Source organism: Gopherus flavomarginatus, chromosome 6, assembly GCF_025201925.1.
Source record: "Gopherus flavomarginatus isolate rGopFla2 chromosome 6, rGopFla2.mat.asm, whole genome shotgun sequence".
Classification (NCBI taxonomy): domain Eukaryota; kingdom Metazoa; phylum Chordata; order Testudines; family Testudinidae; genus Gopherus; species Gopherus flavomarginatus.
The window spans coordinates 29,498,193-29,516,030 of NC_066622.1; the positions used below are offsets into that span (position 1 = coordinate 29,498,193).

Genomic DNA, 17,838 nt, shown 5'->3' on the forward strand with positions numbered 1-17,838 from the left:
TGTTAGTCTGGATCTGTAAAAGCAGCAAAGAGTCCTGTGGCACCTTGTAGACTAACAGACGTTTTGGAGCATGAGCTTTCGTGGGTGAATACCCACTTCGTCAGATGCATGTAGTAGAAATTTCCAGGGGCAGGTATATATATGCAGGCAAGCTCGAGATAATGAGGTAGTTCAATCAGGGAGGATGAGGCCCTGTTCTAGCAGTTGAGGTGTGAAAACCAAGGGAGGAGAAACTGGTTCTGATCCTTTATTTGTATTTTTGGGGTATAAAAACATGAGGTCCTTGGAGCAGGCTAGCCACAAATGGTTTGGGGTCCTTCCCTTCTTTACCAGCTGAGCATCTAAACAAGTACAAGTAGGGCCCTACCAAATTCATGGTCCATTTTGGTCAATTTCATGGTCATAGGATTTTAAAATCGTAAATGTCATGATTTAAATCTGAAATTTCACTGTGTTGTAACTGCAGGGGTCCTGAACCAAAAGGGGGTCCTGAATCAAAAGGGGGTGAAGGGGGTCAAGGGGGGTCACAAGATTATTGTAAGGGGGTCATAGTATTGCCATCCTTACTTCTGTGCTGCTGCCTTCAGAGCTGGGCCCTTGGCTTGCTGCCACTGCTCTCCAGTGAGCCAGCTCTGAAAGCAGCGCAGAAGTAAGGGTAGCAATACCGTGAGCCCCGTACAATAACCGTGTGACATGCCCCAGCCTCCTTTTGGGTTGGGACCCCCGGTTTGAGAAACACTTGTCTCCCTCATGAACTCTGTATAGTATAGGGTAAAAGCACACAAACGACCAGATTTAACAGAGGGAGACCAGATTTCACTGTCCTACCATGAAATTGGTAGGGCCCGAAATATAAATTTTTTTAATTAATTTTTTTTTTAATTTCTTCCAGTGACTCACATTTCTGTGAAAGATGGTCTGTAATTATGTTCTCCCTTGGCTTTCACGGTGTTCTCATACTATCTTGCCCACCTCTTTTAAATTTTTATTTTAAGCCGATGACTAAAGGAAGCAATTTTTAAATTCATTACAGTGTTGTCTCTTACAATGTGCCCATAAGAGAATAATTTGTGGTATTTTCCTAGGATTGAAATTATAGTGTAGCTGAAAGAAACTAGCTGATGCCACAGGTATTGTATGCGCCCTCTTGTATTTGCCTAAAAGGTGCCATTGTTGGAGTGAGGCTCTTATTCTTTAAGTTTAACCTCTGATCACTGGCAGGCATTGCTGCCTTTGTTTCCACAGGCAATTTAAACTAAAAGCAAACAAACACAAATTCCATGAGCAGCTGAGAAACATGGCTTCCTGCCAGACTCTCCCAGAAAGTTAGTTTAATTTAAATAAAATAAGCATATGCATTATTTTCTGCAGTGAAAAAGCATTCTAACCCAAAAGTAGAAGGATAAAGGAATGAGCCTTCTTCTGTTCTCTCTGTGCACAAAGTACAGCAGGTTGTGCCTGAATTGTTCCCAACTAAAAAGATCAAAATGGCTCTGATGTCTGCAGTGTGAAGTAACAGCAAATGGGCTCCTGGCCCAGGTCTGCCAGTAGGTTTTGTGGAGCTACATGGTGTTCAGGACCCTCCACAGATGAATGCATTTTAATAATACTGAAGCTGCCAGGATGTGTGCATGTGAATGCAGTGCCCAGATAACTGGCATGGGTCTATGAAGAGCTGAATGCATAATTCATAGCTTAATAGAAATACAGACTCAGTTTCTATTTGTGGAATGTTTGAAGAGTGATTTTTTTTTAATTTAATAATTTTGAACAAATCCAAGATCTCATGTGAGCTCTGTGTCTGTTTAGAATTTGATCTGCTATGTGATTGGAATTGGTCAGAAACCATAAATCACATGGTATCATTTCTGCTCCCTGAGTGAATAAACGTAACTTCTTTTTATAATTGGGATTGGTCACAAACCATAAATCACAAAGTATCATTTCTGCTCCCTGAATGAATAAACGTAACTTGTTTTTATAATTGGGTTACTGGTGTGAATGAGCAAGGAAAGTAATTTTAAATTAACTTTCTAGAATTATTTGTGTGCAGGAGAGCTTAAATTCACATTTTAAGAGCATTTGTAACTCAGCTATGTGAGTGATGACAGCAGGTAACGTGGGTGAAGGGAATTCATGTTCAACTCCCAACGAATTTTAGTGGGAAAATTAATCCATTATTTGCCCAGCTCTATGCCTAATGCATCCACTGGCCATGTTCATGCAAAGACTGTGTGGAGGCTGGAAATGGCGCTTTAGAAAGCTTCAATGACTTAACTAAGATAAAAATCCAGCTTTATATTTGTGAGAGACCTCAAATAAAAAAAATTCCGGCAAGTCATATAAGTACATCCCAGGAACAAGTGAAAATAAATGTGATTTTGCAGGGCCTAATGGTAACTCACTATGGAGTACCATGATTCCATGACTGCGAAGTCTTGGGTTTGACAGGGACTAGTCAACATACGAAAGTTGAACCAGTTTGTTAAATTAGCTTTAGATCTATCTAGTTAAATCTTGTGTAGAGACGTGTAAGTCTACTTAAATCTGATTTTGTATTGATGACTTAAGAGTATTTACATAAGTCTTAATTTGGATCAGTTTAAATCAATTTAAAAACAGACTTTTAAACACTTGTGCCTTTAATTGCAGCAGCTCCTTACAGAACTGGCTATGTGTTTCAGACGAAAACATAGGAAAGTTATTCAATTAAAAAAATCAAAGTTAGACTCAGTTAAATTTGCCCTAAACTGAATGAAACCCTTATGGAAAGATTGTTTTGAGGTTCCAATGAATGTGATTTAAGTTCTTATTTTTTCATGGAAAATATAACTTGTGAAGTGTCCACTGTTGTGCTACTGCTGTAGTTTCTTGTTCATATAGGTTCTGACTTGGGTGAACCAGGTTTCATTATGATGCATCGGTGAGGAGAAAGAACTTTTTTTTCTTTTTGCTGTGAACCACAATCAGAACAAGTTTATCTACCAAAACCCTCTTAGCTTATATGTCTCTGTTTTGTTCATGATGCAAGAATCTGTCAGTGGCAAAATGAGATAATTGATGCTAATGCAAAGGAATGCTCCGCTCATGAAGCTCCAAACTGTGTGTTCTCTGTATGGCCTCTCAAGGTTCAGAGAATTAGCATAAGAGACCCTCAACTTATGTAAACATGAGTTTCCATTTAAGGTCTAATTATCTAACAAAGGATTTTCTGGGGCAAAATCAGACAGTACTGGATCTTTGCTGCGGTAGGTGTAGGCTGGTTAATCTGTTTTATCTACTTTTTTTTCTTTCTTTAAGTTAATGCTCCATGTTTAAGATACCAAATTGACAACGCTTTCTCCACAACATGCATGGGAAAGCCAACTAGAGTACAAACTTCCCCATGCCACTCGGCCTGTGTGTGCAAAATAAACTCTGTCAGGATTGGGAGAAGAGAGTTCAGGCTATTCAGTCTTTGGCCTCTCTGGATGGGGATTATTAACAAAGATTCCAATTAGTGCCCATTGTGGTGATGGTTCTTGTGACTTGGATGCAGGTCCGCTAGGAATTGAACTGAGGCCAGCTGCCCATTTCACACAGGTCATCAAACTAGCAGCTTGGCCCTGGTTCAGATCAATGTCTGTTGTCAGTACACTTTCCTTATTTTAGGGGGAACCCGGCTTACTCTTAGAAGCTACGTGGCTGACATGATGTATTAGAACACTGACAGTATGTTCTAATTTTTTTTCTTTGCAGCTAAACTTAGAAACGACCAAATAGTATGGCTGATGCCAGAGATGTTTTCATTTATCTGTCTGCTGGAAAATACATAGGCCTAAATTAATTCCTCATTGTCCAGCTTCTGCCTGTTTAGCCCCAGGGGACAACTCTTAAGATCTGAAGCTACAGGAAGGGAGATTGCCATGGCAGTGTGTGGCAGGTTCAGAAAAGGGCAACTAAAATGATTAGAGGTTTGGAGAGGGTCCCATACGAGGAAAGATTAAAGAGGCTAGGCCTCTTCAGCTTGGATAAGAGGAGACTAAGGGAGGATATGATAGAAGTATATAAAATCATGAGTGATGTGGAGAAAGTGGATAAGGAAAAGTTATTTACTTATTCCCATAATACAAGAACTAGGGGTCGCCAAATGAAATTAATAGGTAGCAGGTTTAAAACAAATAAAAGGAAGTTCTTCTTCACACAGCACAGTCAACTTGTGGAACTCCTTACCTGAGGAGGTTGTGAAGGCTCGGACTATAACAATGTTTAAAAAGGAACTGGATAAATTCATAGTGGCTAAGTCCATAAATGGCTGTTAGCCAGGAAGGGTAAAGAATGGTGTCCCTAGCCTCTGTTCATCAGAGGATGGAGATGGATGGCAGGAGAGAGATCACTTGATCATTGCTTGTTAGCTTCACTCCCTCTGGGGCACCTGGCATTGGCCACTGTCGGTAGACAGATACTGGGCTAGATGGACCTTTGGTCTGACCCGGTACGGCCGTTCTTATGTTCCATATCCTTCCTCCTTCTGAGGCATTCACAGACAAAGCTAGGACGGGTTCGCCAGGATGAGTAGTGGCCAACATGAGCACAGGATGTCCTGATTCAACAACTCTTCTGGAGAGGTTGCTCTGGAGTCCTGCCTGGAACTCACAATTGCTCTTCCCCCACTAGGAAGCCCCAAAGGATGATCTGCTGTGGTAGAGATGTGCCGTTTACACCACCTGTTCCTACTGGGGTAAATTTAGCCCAGTGACTTTTTTTGCCAATGCAGTTTTTAGTTAATAAGGATACCACAAGCAATAGACTTTCCATCCAGAGCCCATCTCTTAACTCAGTAGGAGTACCTTGGAAATGTCATACCGTCTAGAAGAAGCTTCATACAATCCATAATATCCTCCACAGGATGTCCTATTTTTGTTTTCAAAACAGTGGAAAATAATGAAACAAAAATAGACAGACTCCGTCTGCTAACCTTTTATCAATGTAATAAAACAATCCTCACTAGCTTGTTAATCAAGATAGTTTTGCTCTGCCCGTCTCAGACATGCCAACCTAGATTCTTTAATAATGCAAAAGGCAAGTATGTTTAACATTTTTTTTTCAGCAGTTAGTTGGTTAGAGACACAATGCTTGGCACAGCATTAATGGTCACAAGAGCAATAAAAAAGCTCTTCCAGCTTTCTTCCTGAGAGCAGTAAAACTGAGCAACCAGCATTGTTACATTTCTTTTATCCTTACATTTTAGTAATTGGAGAGTCAGTCTCTCTCTCTCTCTCTCTGTCAAGGTATTATTCCCACTTTGAACTTTAGCATCCAGAAAGTGGGGACCTGCATGTACGCTTCTAAGCTTAATTCCTAGCTTAGATCTCATAGCGCTGCCACCAACCAGAAATTCCAGTGTCTGGTATGCTCCCTGTCCCCCCAAAATCTTCCCGGGGGGACCCAAGACCCAAACCCCTTGGGTCTTAAAACCAAGGGAAATAAACCATTCCCCCTCCTTTCCTTCTCCCAGACTTCCCCTCTCTGGGTTACCGTGAGAGAGACACTGATCCAAACTCCTTGGATCCTAAAACAGAGAGGAATTAACCTTCCCCCCACCTCCTTTCCCCACGCCAATCCCCTGGTGAGTTCAGACCCAATCCCCTTGGGTTTTAAACAAGGAAAAAATTCAATCAAGTACTTAAAAAGAGAGCTTTTAATTAAAGAAAGAAAAAGTAAAAATTATCTCTGTAAAATCAAGATGGAAAATGTTTACAGGGTCTTCAGCTATACATAGACTAGAGGGACTCCCTCCCCCCTAGCCTAAGTTACAAGTTACAGCAAACAGAGGTAAAATATCCTTCCAGCAAAATACACATTTGCAAATAAAGAAAACAAACAAAAGACTAATCCGCCTTCTAGCTAGTACTTACTATTTTGAACATGAGAGACTGTTTTAGAAAGATTGGAGAAACCTGGTTGCACGTCTGGCCCCTCTTAGTCCCAAGAGAGAACAACAAACAGCACAAACAAAGACTTCCCTCCACCAAGATTTGAACTATCTTGTCCCCCGATTGGTCCTTTGGTCAGGTGTCAGTCAGGTTCACTGAGCTTGTTAACCCTTTACAGATAAAAGAGACATTAACCCTTCTCTTCCAGCTTTCTTCCTGAGAGCAGTAAAACTGAGCAACCAGCATTGTTACACTTCTTTTATCCTTACATTTTAGTAATTGGAGAGTCAGTGTCTCTCTCTCTCTCTCTCTCTCTCTCTCTCTCTCTTTCTCTCATTTGTGAATAAAATGGTTGGGGCTGAATTCAGAACCACTGTAAGCAGCCCAGCACATATGAAGGGCTGTGGGATCAATTTGTCACTGATGTCATTTCACTCTTGGGGTGTAAGCGGAGAACATAGGCTACCTTCCTGTAACTTGCCCCAATGTATTATTTAATGGGTGTGCAAATTTCTTCCATCTATCCTCTGAGAGCATCTACTGGTAACAGGAAACACAGCTACCAGGAACCCTCCTAAGAAGGCCTGCTTTACCCCTCATATAATTTATGCCAATGACTCATCTTTGCATATGGCCCATTGATTCTCCACTGAGGCTGGCATGTGAAGGAAGAATGTTTTTGTTTTATTGCAAAAACAAGGGGAGACAAATTGGCAGCGAATAATGTAGGCCATAGTGACAATGTACAGTCAGCTGGAGAGGATCAGAAGAATATGGTACACCATTAACTTTGTTTACATTATTGACATGTATTATAAATTGTCCTGTGACCAGGCAAAGTTCTTACCCAGCTCCAGTAGAGAGAGTGCACGCTGTGCAGTAGGGTCCAAAATGTATCCCCTTTCTTATGGTACATTTACTGATAACTGACCTAACAAAACATCAAGCTCAGCCCAAGCTTTCTTCCCCTGAGCTAAGCATGATTTCTCTATCCTAATCCCCAGTTTCCTCTCCCTGGAGCCACTCCCACCTCCCATAATCCAGTCTGGAGAGAACTAGCCATACCTGCCTGAGAGAGCCAGCAGGAATCAGTGTTTCCATGCAGACAGAATCATCTTCCTTTAATTGACAGTTCCTAATTATTTTATGAAGCAGTGAATAGCATTTATTTGTGTGTTGTGGATTTGACAGTCTCCAAGTTAATGGTTGAGGGTCAGTTTGTGCTTTACAAAGACCTAATTTCACTGTAGTTGTGTACTGAGTGTAAATAAATGGAGAGAGAGCCAGAGCCAGTCCACAGGTGAAGAAAGTGTGCATGGTTATGTATTGCTCTATACAGGCACCTTGCATTTTCCAAACTCTCATTTCACAATAGCAAATTTTGCACCTAATTTTAAAGGGCACCGATTTTAAACAAACTGCCTGATGCTAAAACAACGTGGCTTATTACCACGCTCAATTCAACAGGATATTAATGTTCAGCAAATCAAGACTACTTAAATGATACCTCACAAGGCATACTTTGTACAAAACACCTCATGATCACATCACAATGGTGAATATGGGGGTTCCAGGGTGCTGTTTGGAGGTAGCGTCACAATGGTATCTAGTGGTTTGAGGTCTGTCTTTGCAAATATGCTGTGCATCTAAAAGTGCCCAATTAATTTTCAACAAGACAGTTCATTGGCTTTGGGAGGCTAAACTACTACTCCTGTATTGTATCTGAACCATTTTACTGCAAGCTCATTTATTTCTACTTAGATCACAATTAGCGACAGCTGAACATCAAATATTTGAGTCCTTCTACAAAAATCCTTGGTCTAGAAATCACGCAGAAGCTTCCTGAAAACAAGCCCTTATCAGATTTCCCGTGAGTCCTAGCTTCTCACTGGTTAAAAATGTACTGGTTTTTTGCTGTGGTAGTTTGGTATTTCTGCTTCAGTTACTTCACCCATCTCTACCTGGCTTTAAATGCCTTCATGAGAATCTGAACACTCTTTATAGAAAAGATAGTGTATTCTAAATCTATAAGCTTCCATCTGAGACTGGTTACTAATTAACTTCATGAATGGAACAAAATAAACTCTATAGAAACATCCAAAGAAGGAACAGAAACTTCTACTTTATTTATCTTGTGATCCTTAAAAGAAAGCTTCCGTTTAGAGATAAATAACACACTTATTTCTAGATTTCTAAAATATATTATCAGACACAGAGCACATATCTGTGAGGATACTCTGTAGTTCATCAGCTGATAAAGCCTTTTCCAAAGGGCCTCCCAAGAAGCTGTTAAAGATAGTCATAAGGTGACAGGTAGAGAGTGTCAGGCAGAAAACAATGAACAGGATAAGTGCCAATATGGCAAAAGGTTAATAGCAGAGTACTCTGATGTTCCAAGCTAGAGCTCATGTTCAACATATGCGTTAATGATCTACAAAAGAAAGGTGAACAGTGAGGTAGCAAAACACGAGGATGACGCAGTTACCTGAGTACCTCTGAAGTCTCTTTGAGACGTCTGTAGTGTTGGCTAATCTAACAATAAAAGGGGTGCATGACGGCAGCTGAAGTTCACTGTTGACAAATGCAAAATATTGCACAGTGGAAGGAATAACTTGACCTGCAGATAAATGCTGCGACTTCTAACTCAACTGTAACTATGACGGGAAAAGACGTGAGTGTCCTTGTGATCATTTAAATGAACAGAAACCCTCTGTTTCATGTGCAGCTGCAGTCAGAAGAGCAAACAAAATGTTAGGCTGCATAAAGAATGGGATGGGAAATAATACTAAAAATATTATGCCTCCCTTGGAACTCGGTGTTGATTCTAGTTGTAAAAGGACACAGTAGGAATAGGGGGAGAGGAGGAGCCCCAAGGCGAGCCATGTGGCATGGAAAGAGTTGCATATGTAAAAATACTGAAAATCTTTTGAGAGTTTTTAGTTAACAGAGGAGATGAATAAGAGGGGACATGGTGGAGGGATTGAAAATAATGAATGGTCTGGAAAGGGTACATCTTGCAGTTCTCTTGACCCTGTCTCACCATAAGAGAACAAAAGGATATTCAATTCTGTGAGGCAGAACATGGTGGACAAACTTAAAAGGCCCCTTCCGCTTCAGTAACAGCTCTTTCACTTATAATGTCGCTCTGTGGGGAGGCATTATTCAAGTGGTAAAATACTCTTCTTTCCCAGCCTATCAGTGGCTAAACTTACTGCAGAAAAGCAAACAGAACTATTGTAGTGTAACTTTAGCACCCTCCTGGCCAAGATAGAGTCTGCTCTGCAGGCAGCTCTGGCCAAGAGACAGCGCGCGCAGGAATGCAGCAGGAGAAATCCCTCCCACCCCAGGGGCACCTGTTCCAAACCCCCCAGAGTGAACACACCCACCCACAGGAAGCGTACAATGGATATAACAAAAGGAAATATTTATTTACAGAGAGATGAGAGGAGAAATACAACAAGGGGAAATATAAGGGAAGCTGTAAAACAGGGCTGCATCCAAACCAAAACCCCACGAGCCCAGTGGTAGCGCAGTCTGGAAGGGCAGACATTGAGCAGTGTGTCTGCGCACAGAGTCCTGAGCAAAGTTCCAGTCCAGTGGTGAGTCTTGGGTGCTCCTGGTCATCTTCGGCGCCAGTGAACTCTCCCCAGCAAACCCCTCCGGTGCCCTCTTCTGCCGCTGTCTGCAAAGCCCCACAGAGCGACCACCTCCCCACTTAACTAGCTACAACCTCCCTCCTTGTTCCCAATGCAGAGTCACAAGTCCAGTACTCACAGCCCCACGCAGCTCTGGGCAGACGTGATACTGGGTCCAGCTCCGGCCTGTCCTTCTCGGGTGATTCCCCCTGGCACACGGCTCCTCCTGGCTCCTGTCCTGGGCTGTCCCCAATCGGGCCTGTCCTCCTCAGGCAGGTTCTCCCTGCTTCCTTCTCCAGGGCCTGCCGGCTCTCCTCTCCTTCCCTGGAGTTTCCCTCCTTTTTTCTTACTCTCCCCCTCCCCCCAGGAAAAAGATTTAAAGGGGCCAGGCTCTCTAGAGCCCAAAGGGGTTACAGTGGATATTACAGGAGATATTTAACAGTCACATACTTGAAAAAGCTGTTTGCCTCCCCAGTTATGCTATTGCTCCACTGTGGAAACAATACAGTATCCTTTACATGAAAGCCTCACTGAGACTGCACGTAATGCATGTTTCTATTTGGTAAGATTTAGAATTGTATGGAACTTGTAATATGCAATTAACTCCTAGTCCTTAAAGTTAAGCATGAGCACTCTCCCATGGGCATAATTACATTCACGCCCCTGAGTGAGTAAGTTATATTGACTTAAGCGGTAGTGTAGACAAGCCCAGAGAGTGGCCTGGGGGTAAACTTCTGACCTCGCTGAAGTTAATGGCAGTGCTCCCATTGATTTCAATAGGGACTGGGTTTCATCCCCTGTGAGCAGGGACTGCTTGCTCCCTAATCCTATTGGCAGGCAATGGACCTGAAAGGAGGAAGAGGAATATGACCTAACCCTATTCCCTTTCATAGAATCATAGAATATCAGGGTTGGAAGGGACCTCAGGAGGTCATCTAGTCCAACCCCCTGCTTAATGGAGCGAAAAATTACTATCCCCTTGGTGTGCACAAGAAGCAGCCCTGGGGACGATTGTCAACAGGGCTGTTCCTGCAACCAGAGATGTCTGAGAAATAGGAATACTCTAGCAACATACCCCTTTTACCCTGGGAAAACTCCCTGAGCCCAAGGCCAATAAGAGGAGCTGAAGGAGATGCTATAGCAATCCTACAGCACTAGAGGGTTTCCCTAGACAGGAAAACCTAGCAGGATCGAATCACATGACCCCCATGTTCAGTGGATACTGTTATATCTTGGTACATCACCAGTGCCCAGAGATGGTGGTACTAACCCACTGGGGGGCCTAAGCAGGAATATTTTGCCCCCCCCCAGCACATAATGATAATTAATAGGGGTCCCCTTGAGCTGCTCAGAGCCCTAAGCAATTGCTTAGTCTGCGTCTGTCTAGCACCAGCTCTGGGTAGGTACAAGACAGGAAGGGCCTGTGAGCTACTACAAAGAACTGTGTCTCAGATGTCTGGCTGGTGGGTCTCGCCCACATGCTCAGGGTCTAACTGGTTACCATGTTTGAGGTCAGAAAACAGTTTTACCCCAGGTCAGATTGGCAGAGAAAATGAGAGGTTTTTTTGCCTTTCTCTGCAACGTGGTGCATGGGTCACTTGCTGGCTTGAACTAAAGTAAATGGTGAATGCGCTCTACAAGAAGTCTCTAAATCAAGCTTTGAGGAGGTCAGTAACTCAGGCAGAGGTGAGGAGCCTATTGCTGAAGTGGGTAGGCAAGGTTCTGCAGCCTGCGATTTGCAGGAGGTCAGATTAGATGAGCATGATGGGCCCTTCTGGCCTTAAAGTCTGTCGTGGTTTTCAAAATATGTCTTTTATATTAAGAAATTTAAAAATTATGTTGGCTTTTCATTGGAACGAAGTGCCTTAGTTATGAGTTGTGATGTACAGGATTCAGAGCCAGACACTAGAAATGGCCCTAAATAACTTGTCTATATGTGAAAAACATCAGTGATTTTAAAGTACATCATTAAAGCCAGAAGCAAATACTGACTTTCTCATTGGGAAGCTGAGGCTCCTCACTTTCCAGTGCCATCAAGCACCCATTTCTGGCCCTGCAGGGGCCAGGACAACAGATTCTAAAGCAGTAGTATCACTTTTATGTATAGAAATGCTGTAATTAAATTTTGCCCATATTTAAGCCAGGGCAGTGGGGGAAGAGGGAACTCCACATTTTGCAGAAAAGGGGGAAATCTTACTCTGTCAGTCTGATCCAAAAACCATGCCAACTGTCTGAAACTGCTCAGTGGTGTAGGTATGTCTGAATAACTTCTCGGGTAAATGAATTAGCGGGCAGAGGGGCAGGTAAGGTGGTCAAAGAAATTTATCACATGGCTCTGGAATTTATTATGTGGTGCTCACCTATATATAATATACAGTGAAAAAATATAAAAAGTTTTTATGCATGTGTGTAATATAAAATATACATGTGACATTTATATAAATGTCACATAACTAATAAGACCCGAGGTAACAATTGTGTGTGTGTGTGTAGATATAAGTAAATTTCCTTACTTACATGGCCAGAGATTTAAATATCCAAGATTTTTTTGGTAATTATTTTATTTTCACTGCAGTTGTATTGTTCTGAATTTATCTGTGTAACGGATAGCAGAGCTTGGGCTGGGCTCTCTCGTTCAGACTGCTGTAGTTCAGTCAGCAGAAAGAGATACCTTTAGGGTATGTCTACACTACGGGATTATTCTGATTTTACAGAAACCGTTTTTTTAAAACAGATTGTATAAAGTCAAGTGCACGCAGCCACACTAAGCACATTAATTTGGCGATGTGCGTCCATGTACTGAGGCTAGCATCAATTTCTGGAGCATTGCACTGTTGGTAGCTATCCCGTAGCTATCTCATAGTTCCCGCAGTCTCCCCCGCCCACTGGAATTCTGGGTTGAGATCCCAATGCATGATGGGGCAAAAACAGTGTCGCTGGTGATTCTGGGTAAATGTCTCTCAATCCTTCCTCCGTGAAAGCAATGGCAGACAATCATTTCATGCCCTTTTTCCTTGGATTGCCCTGGCAGACGCCATAGCATGGCAACCATGGAGCCTGTTTTGCCTTTTGTCACTGTCACCATATGTGTACTGGATGCTGCTGACAGAGGTGGTACTGCTGTGCTACACAGCAGCATTCATTTGCCTTTGCAAGGTAGCAGAGACGTTTACCATCCCTATTGCACCGTCTGCCAATGTAAATTGGCGATGAGATGATGGTTATCAGTCATTTTGCACCGTTTGCATTTGGAAATTGGCGATGACGGTTATCAATCCTTTTGTACCGTCTGCTGCTGTCATGGGTGCTCCTGGCTGGCCTCGCTAAGGTCGGCTGGGGGCGCATGGACAAAAATGGGAATGACTCCCCGGCTCATTCCCTTCTTTATGTTTTGTCTAACAATAGAGTCAGTCCTGCCTAGAATATGGGGCAAGTGTACTAGAGAACCAGAGAGCACAGCTGCTCTGGGTCAGAGCCCCAGAGATCCCGCAGAAATGATGAGCTACATGCCATTCTAGGGGGTGCCCCTGCAACAACCCCACTCATTGCTTCCCTCCTCTCCCAGGCCTCCTGGGCTACCGTGGCAGTGTCCCCTCATTTGTGTGACAAAGTAATAAAGAATGCAGGAATAAGAAACACTGAGTTTTTAGTGAGATAAAGTGAGGGGGAGGCAGCCTCCAGCTGCTATGATAGTCCAGGCAGGACATTAAAGGGTGGAGGGGAGAGCAGCGCAGCCTCCAGCTGCTATGATAGTCCGGGGAGTACAGAATCTTCTTTAGACATGAAAGGAGGGGGCTGATGGAGCTCAGTCTCCAGCTGCTATGATGAGAACGGTTACCAAGCCTTCAGTACCGTCTGCCAGGAATGACCGGGAGTCATTCCCATTTTTACCCAGGTGCCCCCGGCCAACCTCACCAAGGCCAGCCAGAAGCACTCATGGGCTGATGATGACGATGGATACAAGTCATTTTGCACCATCTGCCACCAGGAAGGGGATGCTGGTGTTCAGCACTGCAGTACCCCATCTACCAGCAGCATACAGTAGACATAAGGTGACATTGAAAAAAGGCGAGAAACGATTTTTTTCCCTTTTCTTTCGAGTGGGGGGAGGGTGTAAATTGACGACATACACCCTGAAACATCCGGGAAAATGTTTTTGACCCTTCAGGCATTGGGAGCTCAGCCAAGAATGCAAATGCTTTTCGGAGACTGCAGGGACTGTGGGATAGCTGGAGTCCTCAGTACCCCCTCCCTCCCTCCATGAGCGTCCATTTGATTCTTTAGCTTTCTGTTACACTTGTCACGCAGCACTGTGCTGAGTCCCTGCTGTGGACTCTGTCTGTCATAGCCTGGAGTTTTTGTCAAATGCTTTGTCATTTCGTCTTCTGTAACGGAGCTCTGATAGAACAGATTTGTCTCCCCATACAGTGATCAGATCCAGTATCTCTCGTACAGTCCATGTTGGAGCTCTTTTCAGATTTGGGACTGCTTCGCCACCCGTGCTGATCAGAGCTCCACGCTGGGCAAACAGGAAATGAAATTCAAAAGTTCGCGGGGCTTTTCCTGTCTACCTGGCCAGTGCATCTGAGTTCAGACTGCCTTCCAGAGCGGTCACAATGGTGCACAATGGTGCCCGGAGGCCAATACCGTCAAATTGCGGCCAAACTAACTCTAATCCGACATGGCAATACCGATTTCAGCCCTACTCCCCTCGTCTGGGAGGAGTACAGAAATCGGTTTAAAGAGTCCTTTATATCAATATAAAGGGCTTTGTTGTGTGTACGGGTGCAGGGTTAATTTGGTTTAACGCTGCTAAATACAGTTTAAATGCGTAGTGTAGACCAGGCCTAAGTGGCCAAAGAGATAAAAGATGCTGTCTGAGTTCACTGAAGTACGTGAAGATATAGTTTTGTTCCCTTATGGTTTCTACCAGGTATGTTCAATCTTGTGAACATCCATTCTAACATGACCGTTTAAGTTTCATATGTAAGCTGATCTTTATTATTAGAATTAATATAACAAGCTCCTCATTTTAGAAAATATCAATGCTTAAAACAAATTTACAGGAGTCACTTCCATGATATTGTATTACTGCCCTACACAGAGAAGTAGTGCACTGCAAATTAGAGCGATGAAAGACCAGGTTGTGGCTAACAGCCAAAGAGGAGAAATGGGTTTTGCTATAAAATACAAATATTGAGTATTTTACAACATCTTCTTGGTTTAAATTCCTAGCAGACATGTTATGCAAGGCCCTGTGATGAAGGTTAAAGTCACACAGCAATACTGTTTGGAACTCTTGTACAAAATATATTATTTTAAAAGTCTGTGCAACCATCTTAGGAAATGGACGAATTAAAGTCATGTGCCCTGTTATCAGAAGCTGCCAAAATTTTAATTATAAACCCCTTCAGTTCTCTCCAATCAGAAAAACTGTATTGACTTGTGATCGCTCCATGCCTTAACTACCTTCCTTCTAATGAGAGCTTCAGTTTTGCTGCAGTATGGCCTTATTTACTGCAGTATTCAAGGGAAAAAGTTCCACTTCAAAAAAACAAAGTGGATCATTTATAAAGTGGAAAATAAGTTGATTTAAACCTATCCAGAAATTGGAACAGTAGGAGCATTAATTAATCTGCTTCCTGTAGATATCAAACTATAACGCTTCATAAATAGCCCATCTATTAAAAGAGAAGGAAAATTGAAGGTCAGAAGGAAGTCAGAAATCTCATTTAAATCCAGCCTGTCCTTTAAATTACAATTGTTCCCCACAATATCTTCTTCTGTTCAGATAGATGACAAGCTTACTGTATTTATACCTGCTGCTTATATTGGTGCTGTTGATAGTTATACAATATATGATAAAGTTCTTTAAATGGTATGATTTTAAACAGACTGCCTAATATGCGGTACAGTAAGGGCCCAGTTCTGTTACCTGCTGAGCTCCTGTTTCCGCACAGAAGGAACTCAGCACCTCACAGAATTATGCCTTTGCTCTGAAATTCCCAGTGGCTACCTGTTGAAATTGCATTACCCACTGGGAAAAGCAGGGAGGTTTGTTTCTTTTTTTTTATTTTTTAAATGCTCAGCTCCTGGTATCAGCAACAGCCATAGTGCTGAGCAATTTCTGGAGACAGATGGCCTGTTGAGGTTAGTGGCCCTTGGAGGTCCAGCTGCTTTTCTGACTTTTACATCCTCTGTTTATTATTAATCCTCGGGATCAGGAACTAGCCTTTGGTTTGATTGTTCTTGCCTTTAGGGAACCACTCTACATGTGTGAAGAAATTCTCCTCCATGTATGGGCCGTCCTTTGCATCATTTTATGTCTCCATGTTCTTGTATCTGACACTAGCTCAACCCCCATTCTATCATCTGTTGTCTATAAAATGTTCTATACCCCAGAGAGGTCCGCTCTCAAATGCTGGTTTCTCTGACATGTGGCCTAGTGGATAGAGCATTGGGCTGGCCCTCAGAAGTCTTGGGTTCTGTCTGCAGCTCTGCCATTGACCTGCTGAGTGACCTTGGGCAAGCAACTTCACTGCTCTGTGCCTCAGTTTCCCCATCTGTAAACTGGGGATAATGCTTTCTCCTTTGTACAGAGCTTTGATCTACTGATGAAAAGCACTGTATACAAGCTAGGCATATCAGGTGTTTACAGGATCAGGGCCTGAATCTCCTCCTTTCCAAAGAACACAGACCTAGAGTCTGACACATTCCTATGCACACGAGTAATTTTACGGATGCAGTGACTTCATTGTCTTCAGTGGTAGCACTTGTATGAGTAAAGATACTCAGTCATCAGTGCTAATAACATCAAGCCTTAGTTTCTCTAAGTGTTCTGAATAACTATCATGAGTCCTACACTATTGTCTTCTCTACATTTCAATATCTTTTACCAGGTACTGAGGGAAGAGTCTTGTGATGAGGCTGTAACTCAGGTGATCTGGGCTCCATTCCCAGCTCTGCTGCAGATTCTCAGGCTCCCTGTGTAACCTTGAACAAGTCACTTCATCTCTGTCTTGCAAGCTCTTTCTCTCTTTTGTCTATTTAGATTTTAAGATCTTTAGAACATGGATTATCCCTGATGTATTTGTACAGCACTGAGCACAATAGGGCCTTGATCTATTTGTTTGAGCCTCTAGGCACTACCGAAATGTAAATAATATGTTATAATAAGGTGACTGGAACTGTGCTAAATTTTCCATAGGTAGCTTTGCCAACTTCTAATGCAATATTAGAATAATTAACTATAGTGTTGTATTTGTTCCTGCTAGACCGGTCTCATGGAAATCTTTTCTTTTGTTTACTGCAGTTTATCATGTCAAAGGTTTTAAAGTTGTGTCATAGACTCCTCTGGCCCTTTTATCCTATATTTTAGTTCCTGTAACTCTGTGTGTGTGTGTGAATACCTAGCTCAACAACAAATTACACTGGTCTACAATTTTTGAGAAGTCGTCTGCTTCAGAGATAAAATGTGATATTTATTATGTATTTTGATGTGCTGAATTCAAATATGACAATTAAAACAACTGATTGGCTACTGTTTCTAAGATATTTAAGTTTTTACATTTTATGTCTATGTATATTGTGTAGATAGTAGAGTTTTAATCATAAATTGTAAACCTAGATCTTTTCATGTGTTTATGGTTGCTTTACATGATAATATTTCACCTGTCCTGTTTATGTAACACTTTAAAAATCAGCAAAAGGGTTATGTAAATAAAATTTATTATGAAACAAAAGGCAAAAAACTATTATGGACATAGTTTAGTCCTAGTCAGTGTCTACTCGGCGCTTCTTGACTTGTCTCTTGTATTCATTAAATGGAGCATCTCTTGTCACTGTCCAGCAATAGTCTGCAAGCACTGAGGGACTCCATTTGCCCTGATAGCCTGCCAGGAGATTCCACTGCTGTAGTCTGGAGCCCAACAGCTCTGCCATACTCTTGGGTAGTTCCAAATCCCTGACAAGGTCATTCAGTTCACCTTGTGTTATGAGGTGTGGTTCAGAGGAGGAGGATGGGAGAAAATGTGGGTCCTGTGACATTGATGGTTCAGGACCAGAAGTTTCATCCTCTTCCTCTTCCTCATCTGACTCAAGTGAGAATGATTCTGGTGCATCAGGAACCGGCAGTCCTTCTCCGTGGGGTACTGGGCGTATAGCTGATGGAATGTTTGGATAATGCACAGTCCACTTTTTCTTCTTTGACACACCTTTCCCAACTGGAGGCACCATGCAGAAGTAACAATTGCTGGTATGATCTGTTGGCTCTCTCCAAATCATTGGCA

At 42.5% G+C, this 17,838-nt stretch overlaps 1 protein-coding gene across 1 annotated transcript in view; it reads left to right on the top strand.

The window, feature by feature from the left end:
• Nucleotides 1–17,286, top strand: part of CARD19 (caspase recruitment domain family member 19) — a 151,847-nt gene extending 134,561 nt beyond the window's left edge. Inside the window, exon 6 of the mRNA XM_050959219.1 lies at nucleotides 16,450–17,286. Coding sequence (XP_050815176.1) covers nucleotides 16,450–16,472 — 23 coding nt within the window. The 3' untranslated portion in view covers nucleotides 16,473–17,286. The remainder of the gene's footprint in view (nucleotides 1–16,449) is intronic.
• The last annotated feature ends 552 nt before the right edge of the window (nucleotides 17,287–17,838 follow it).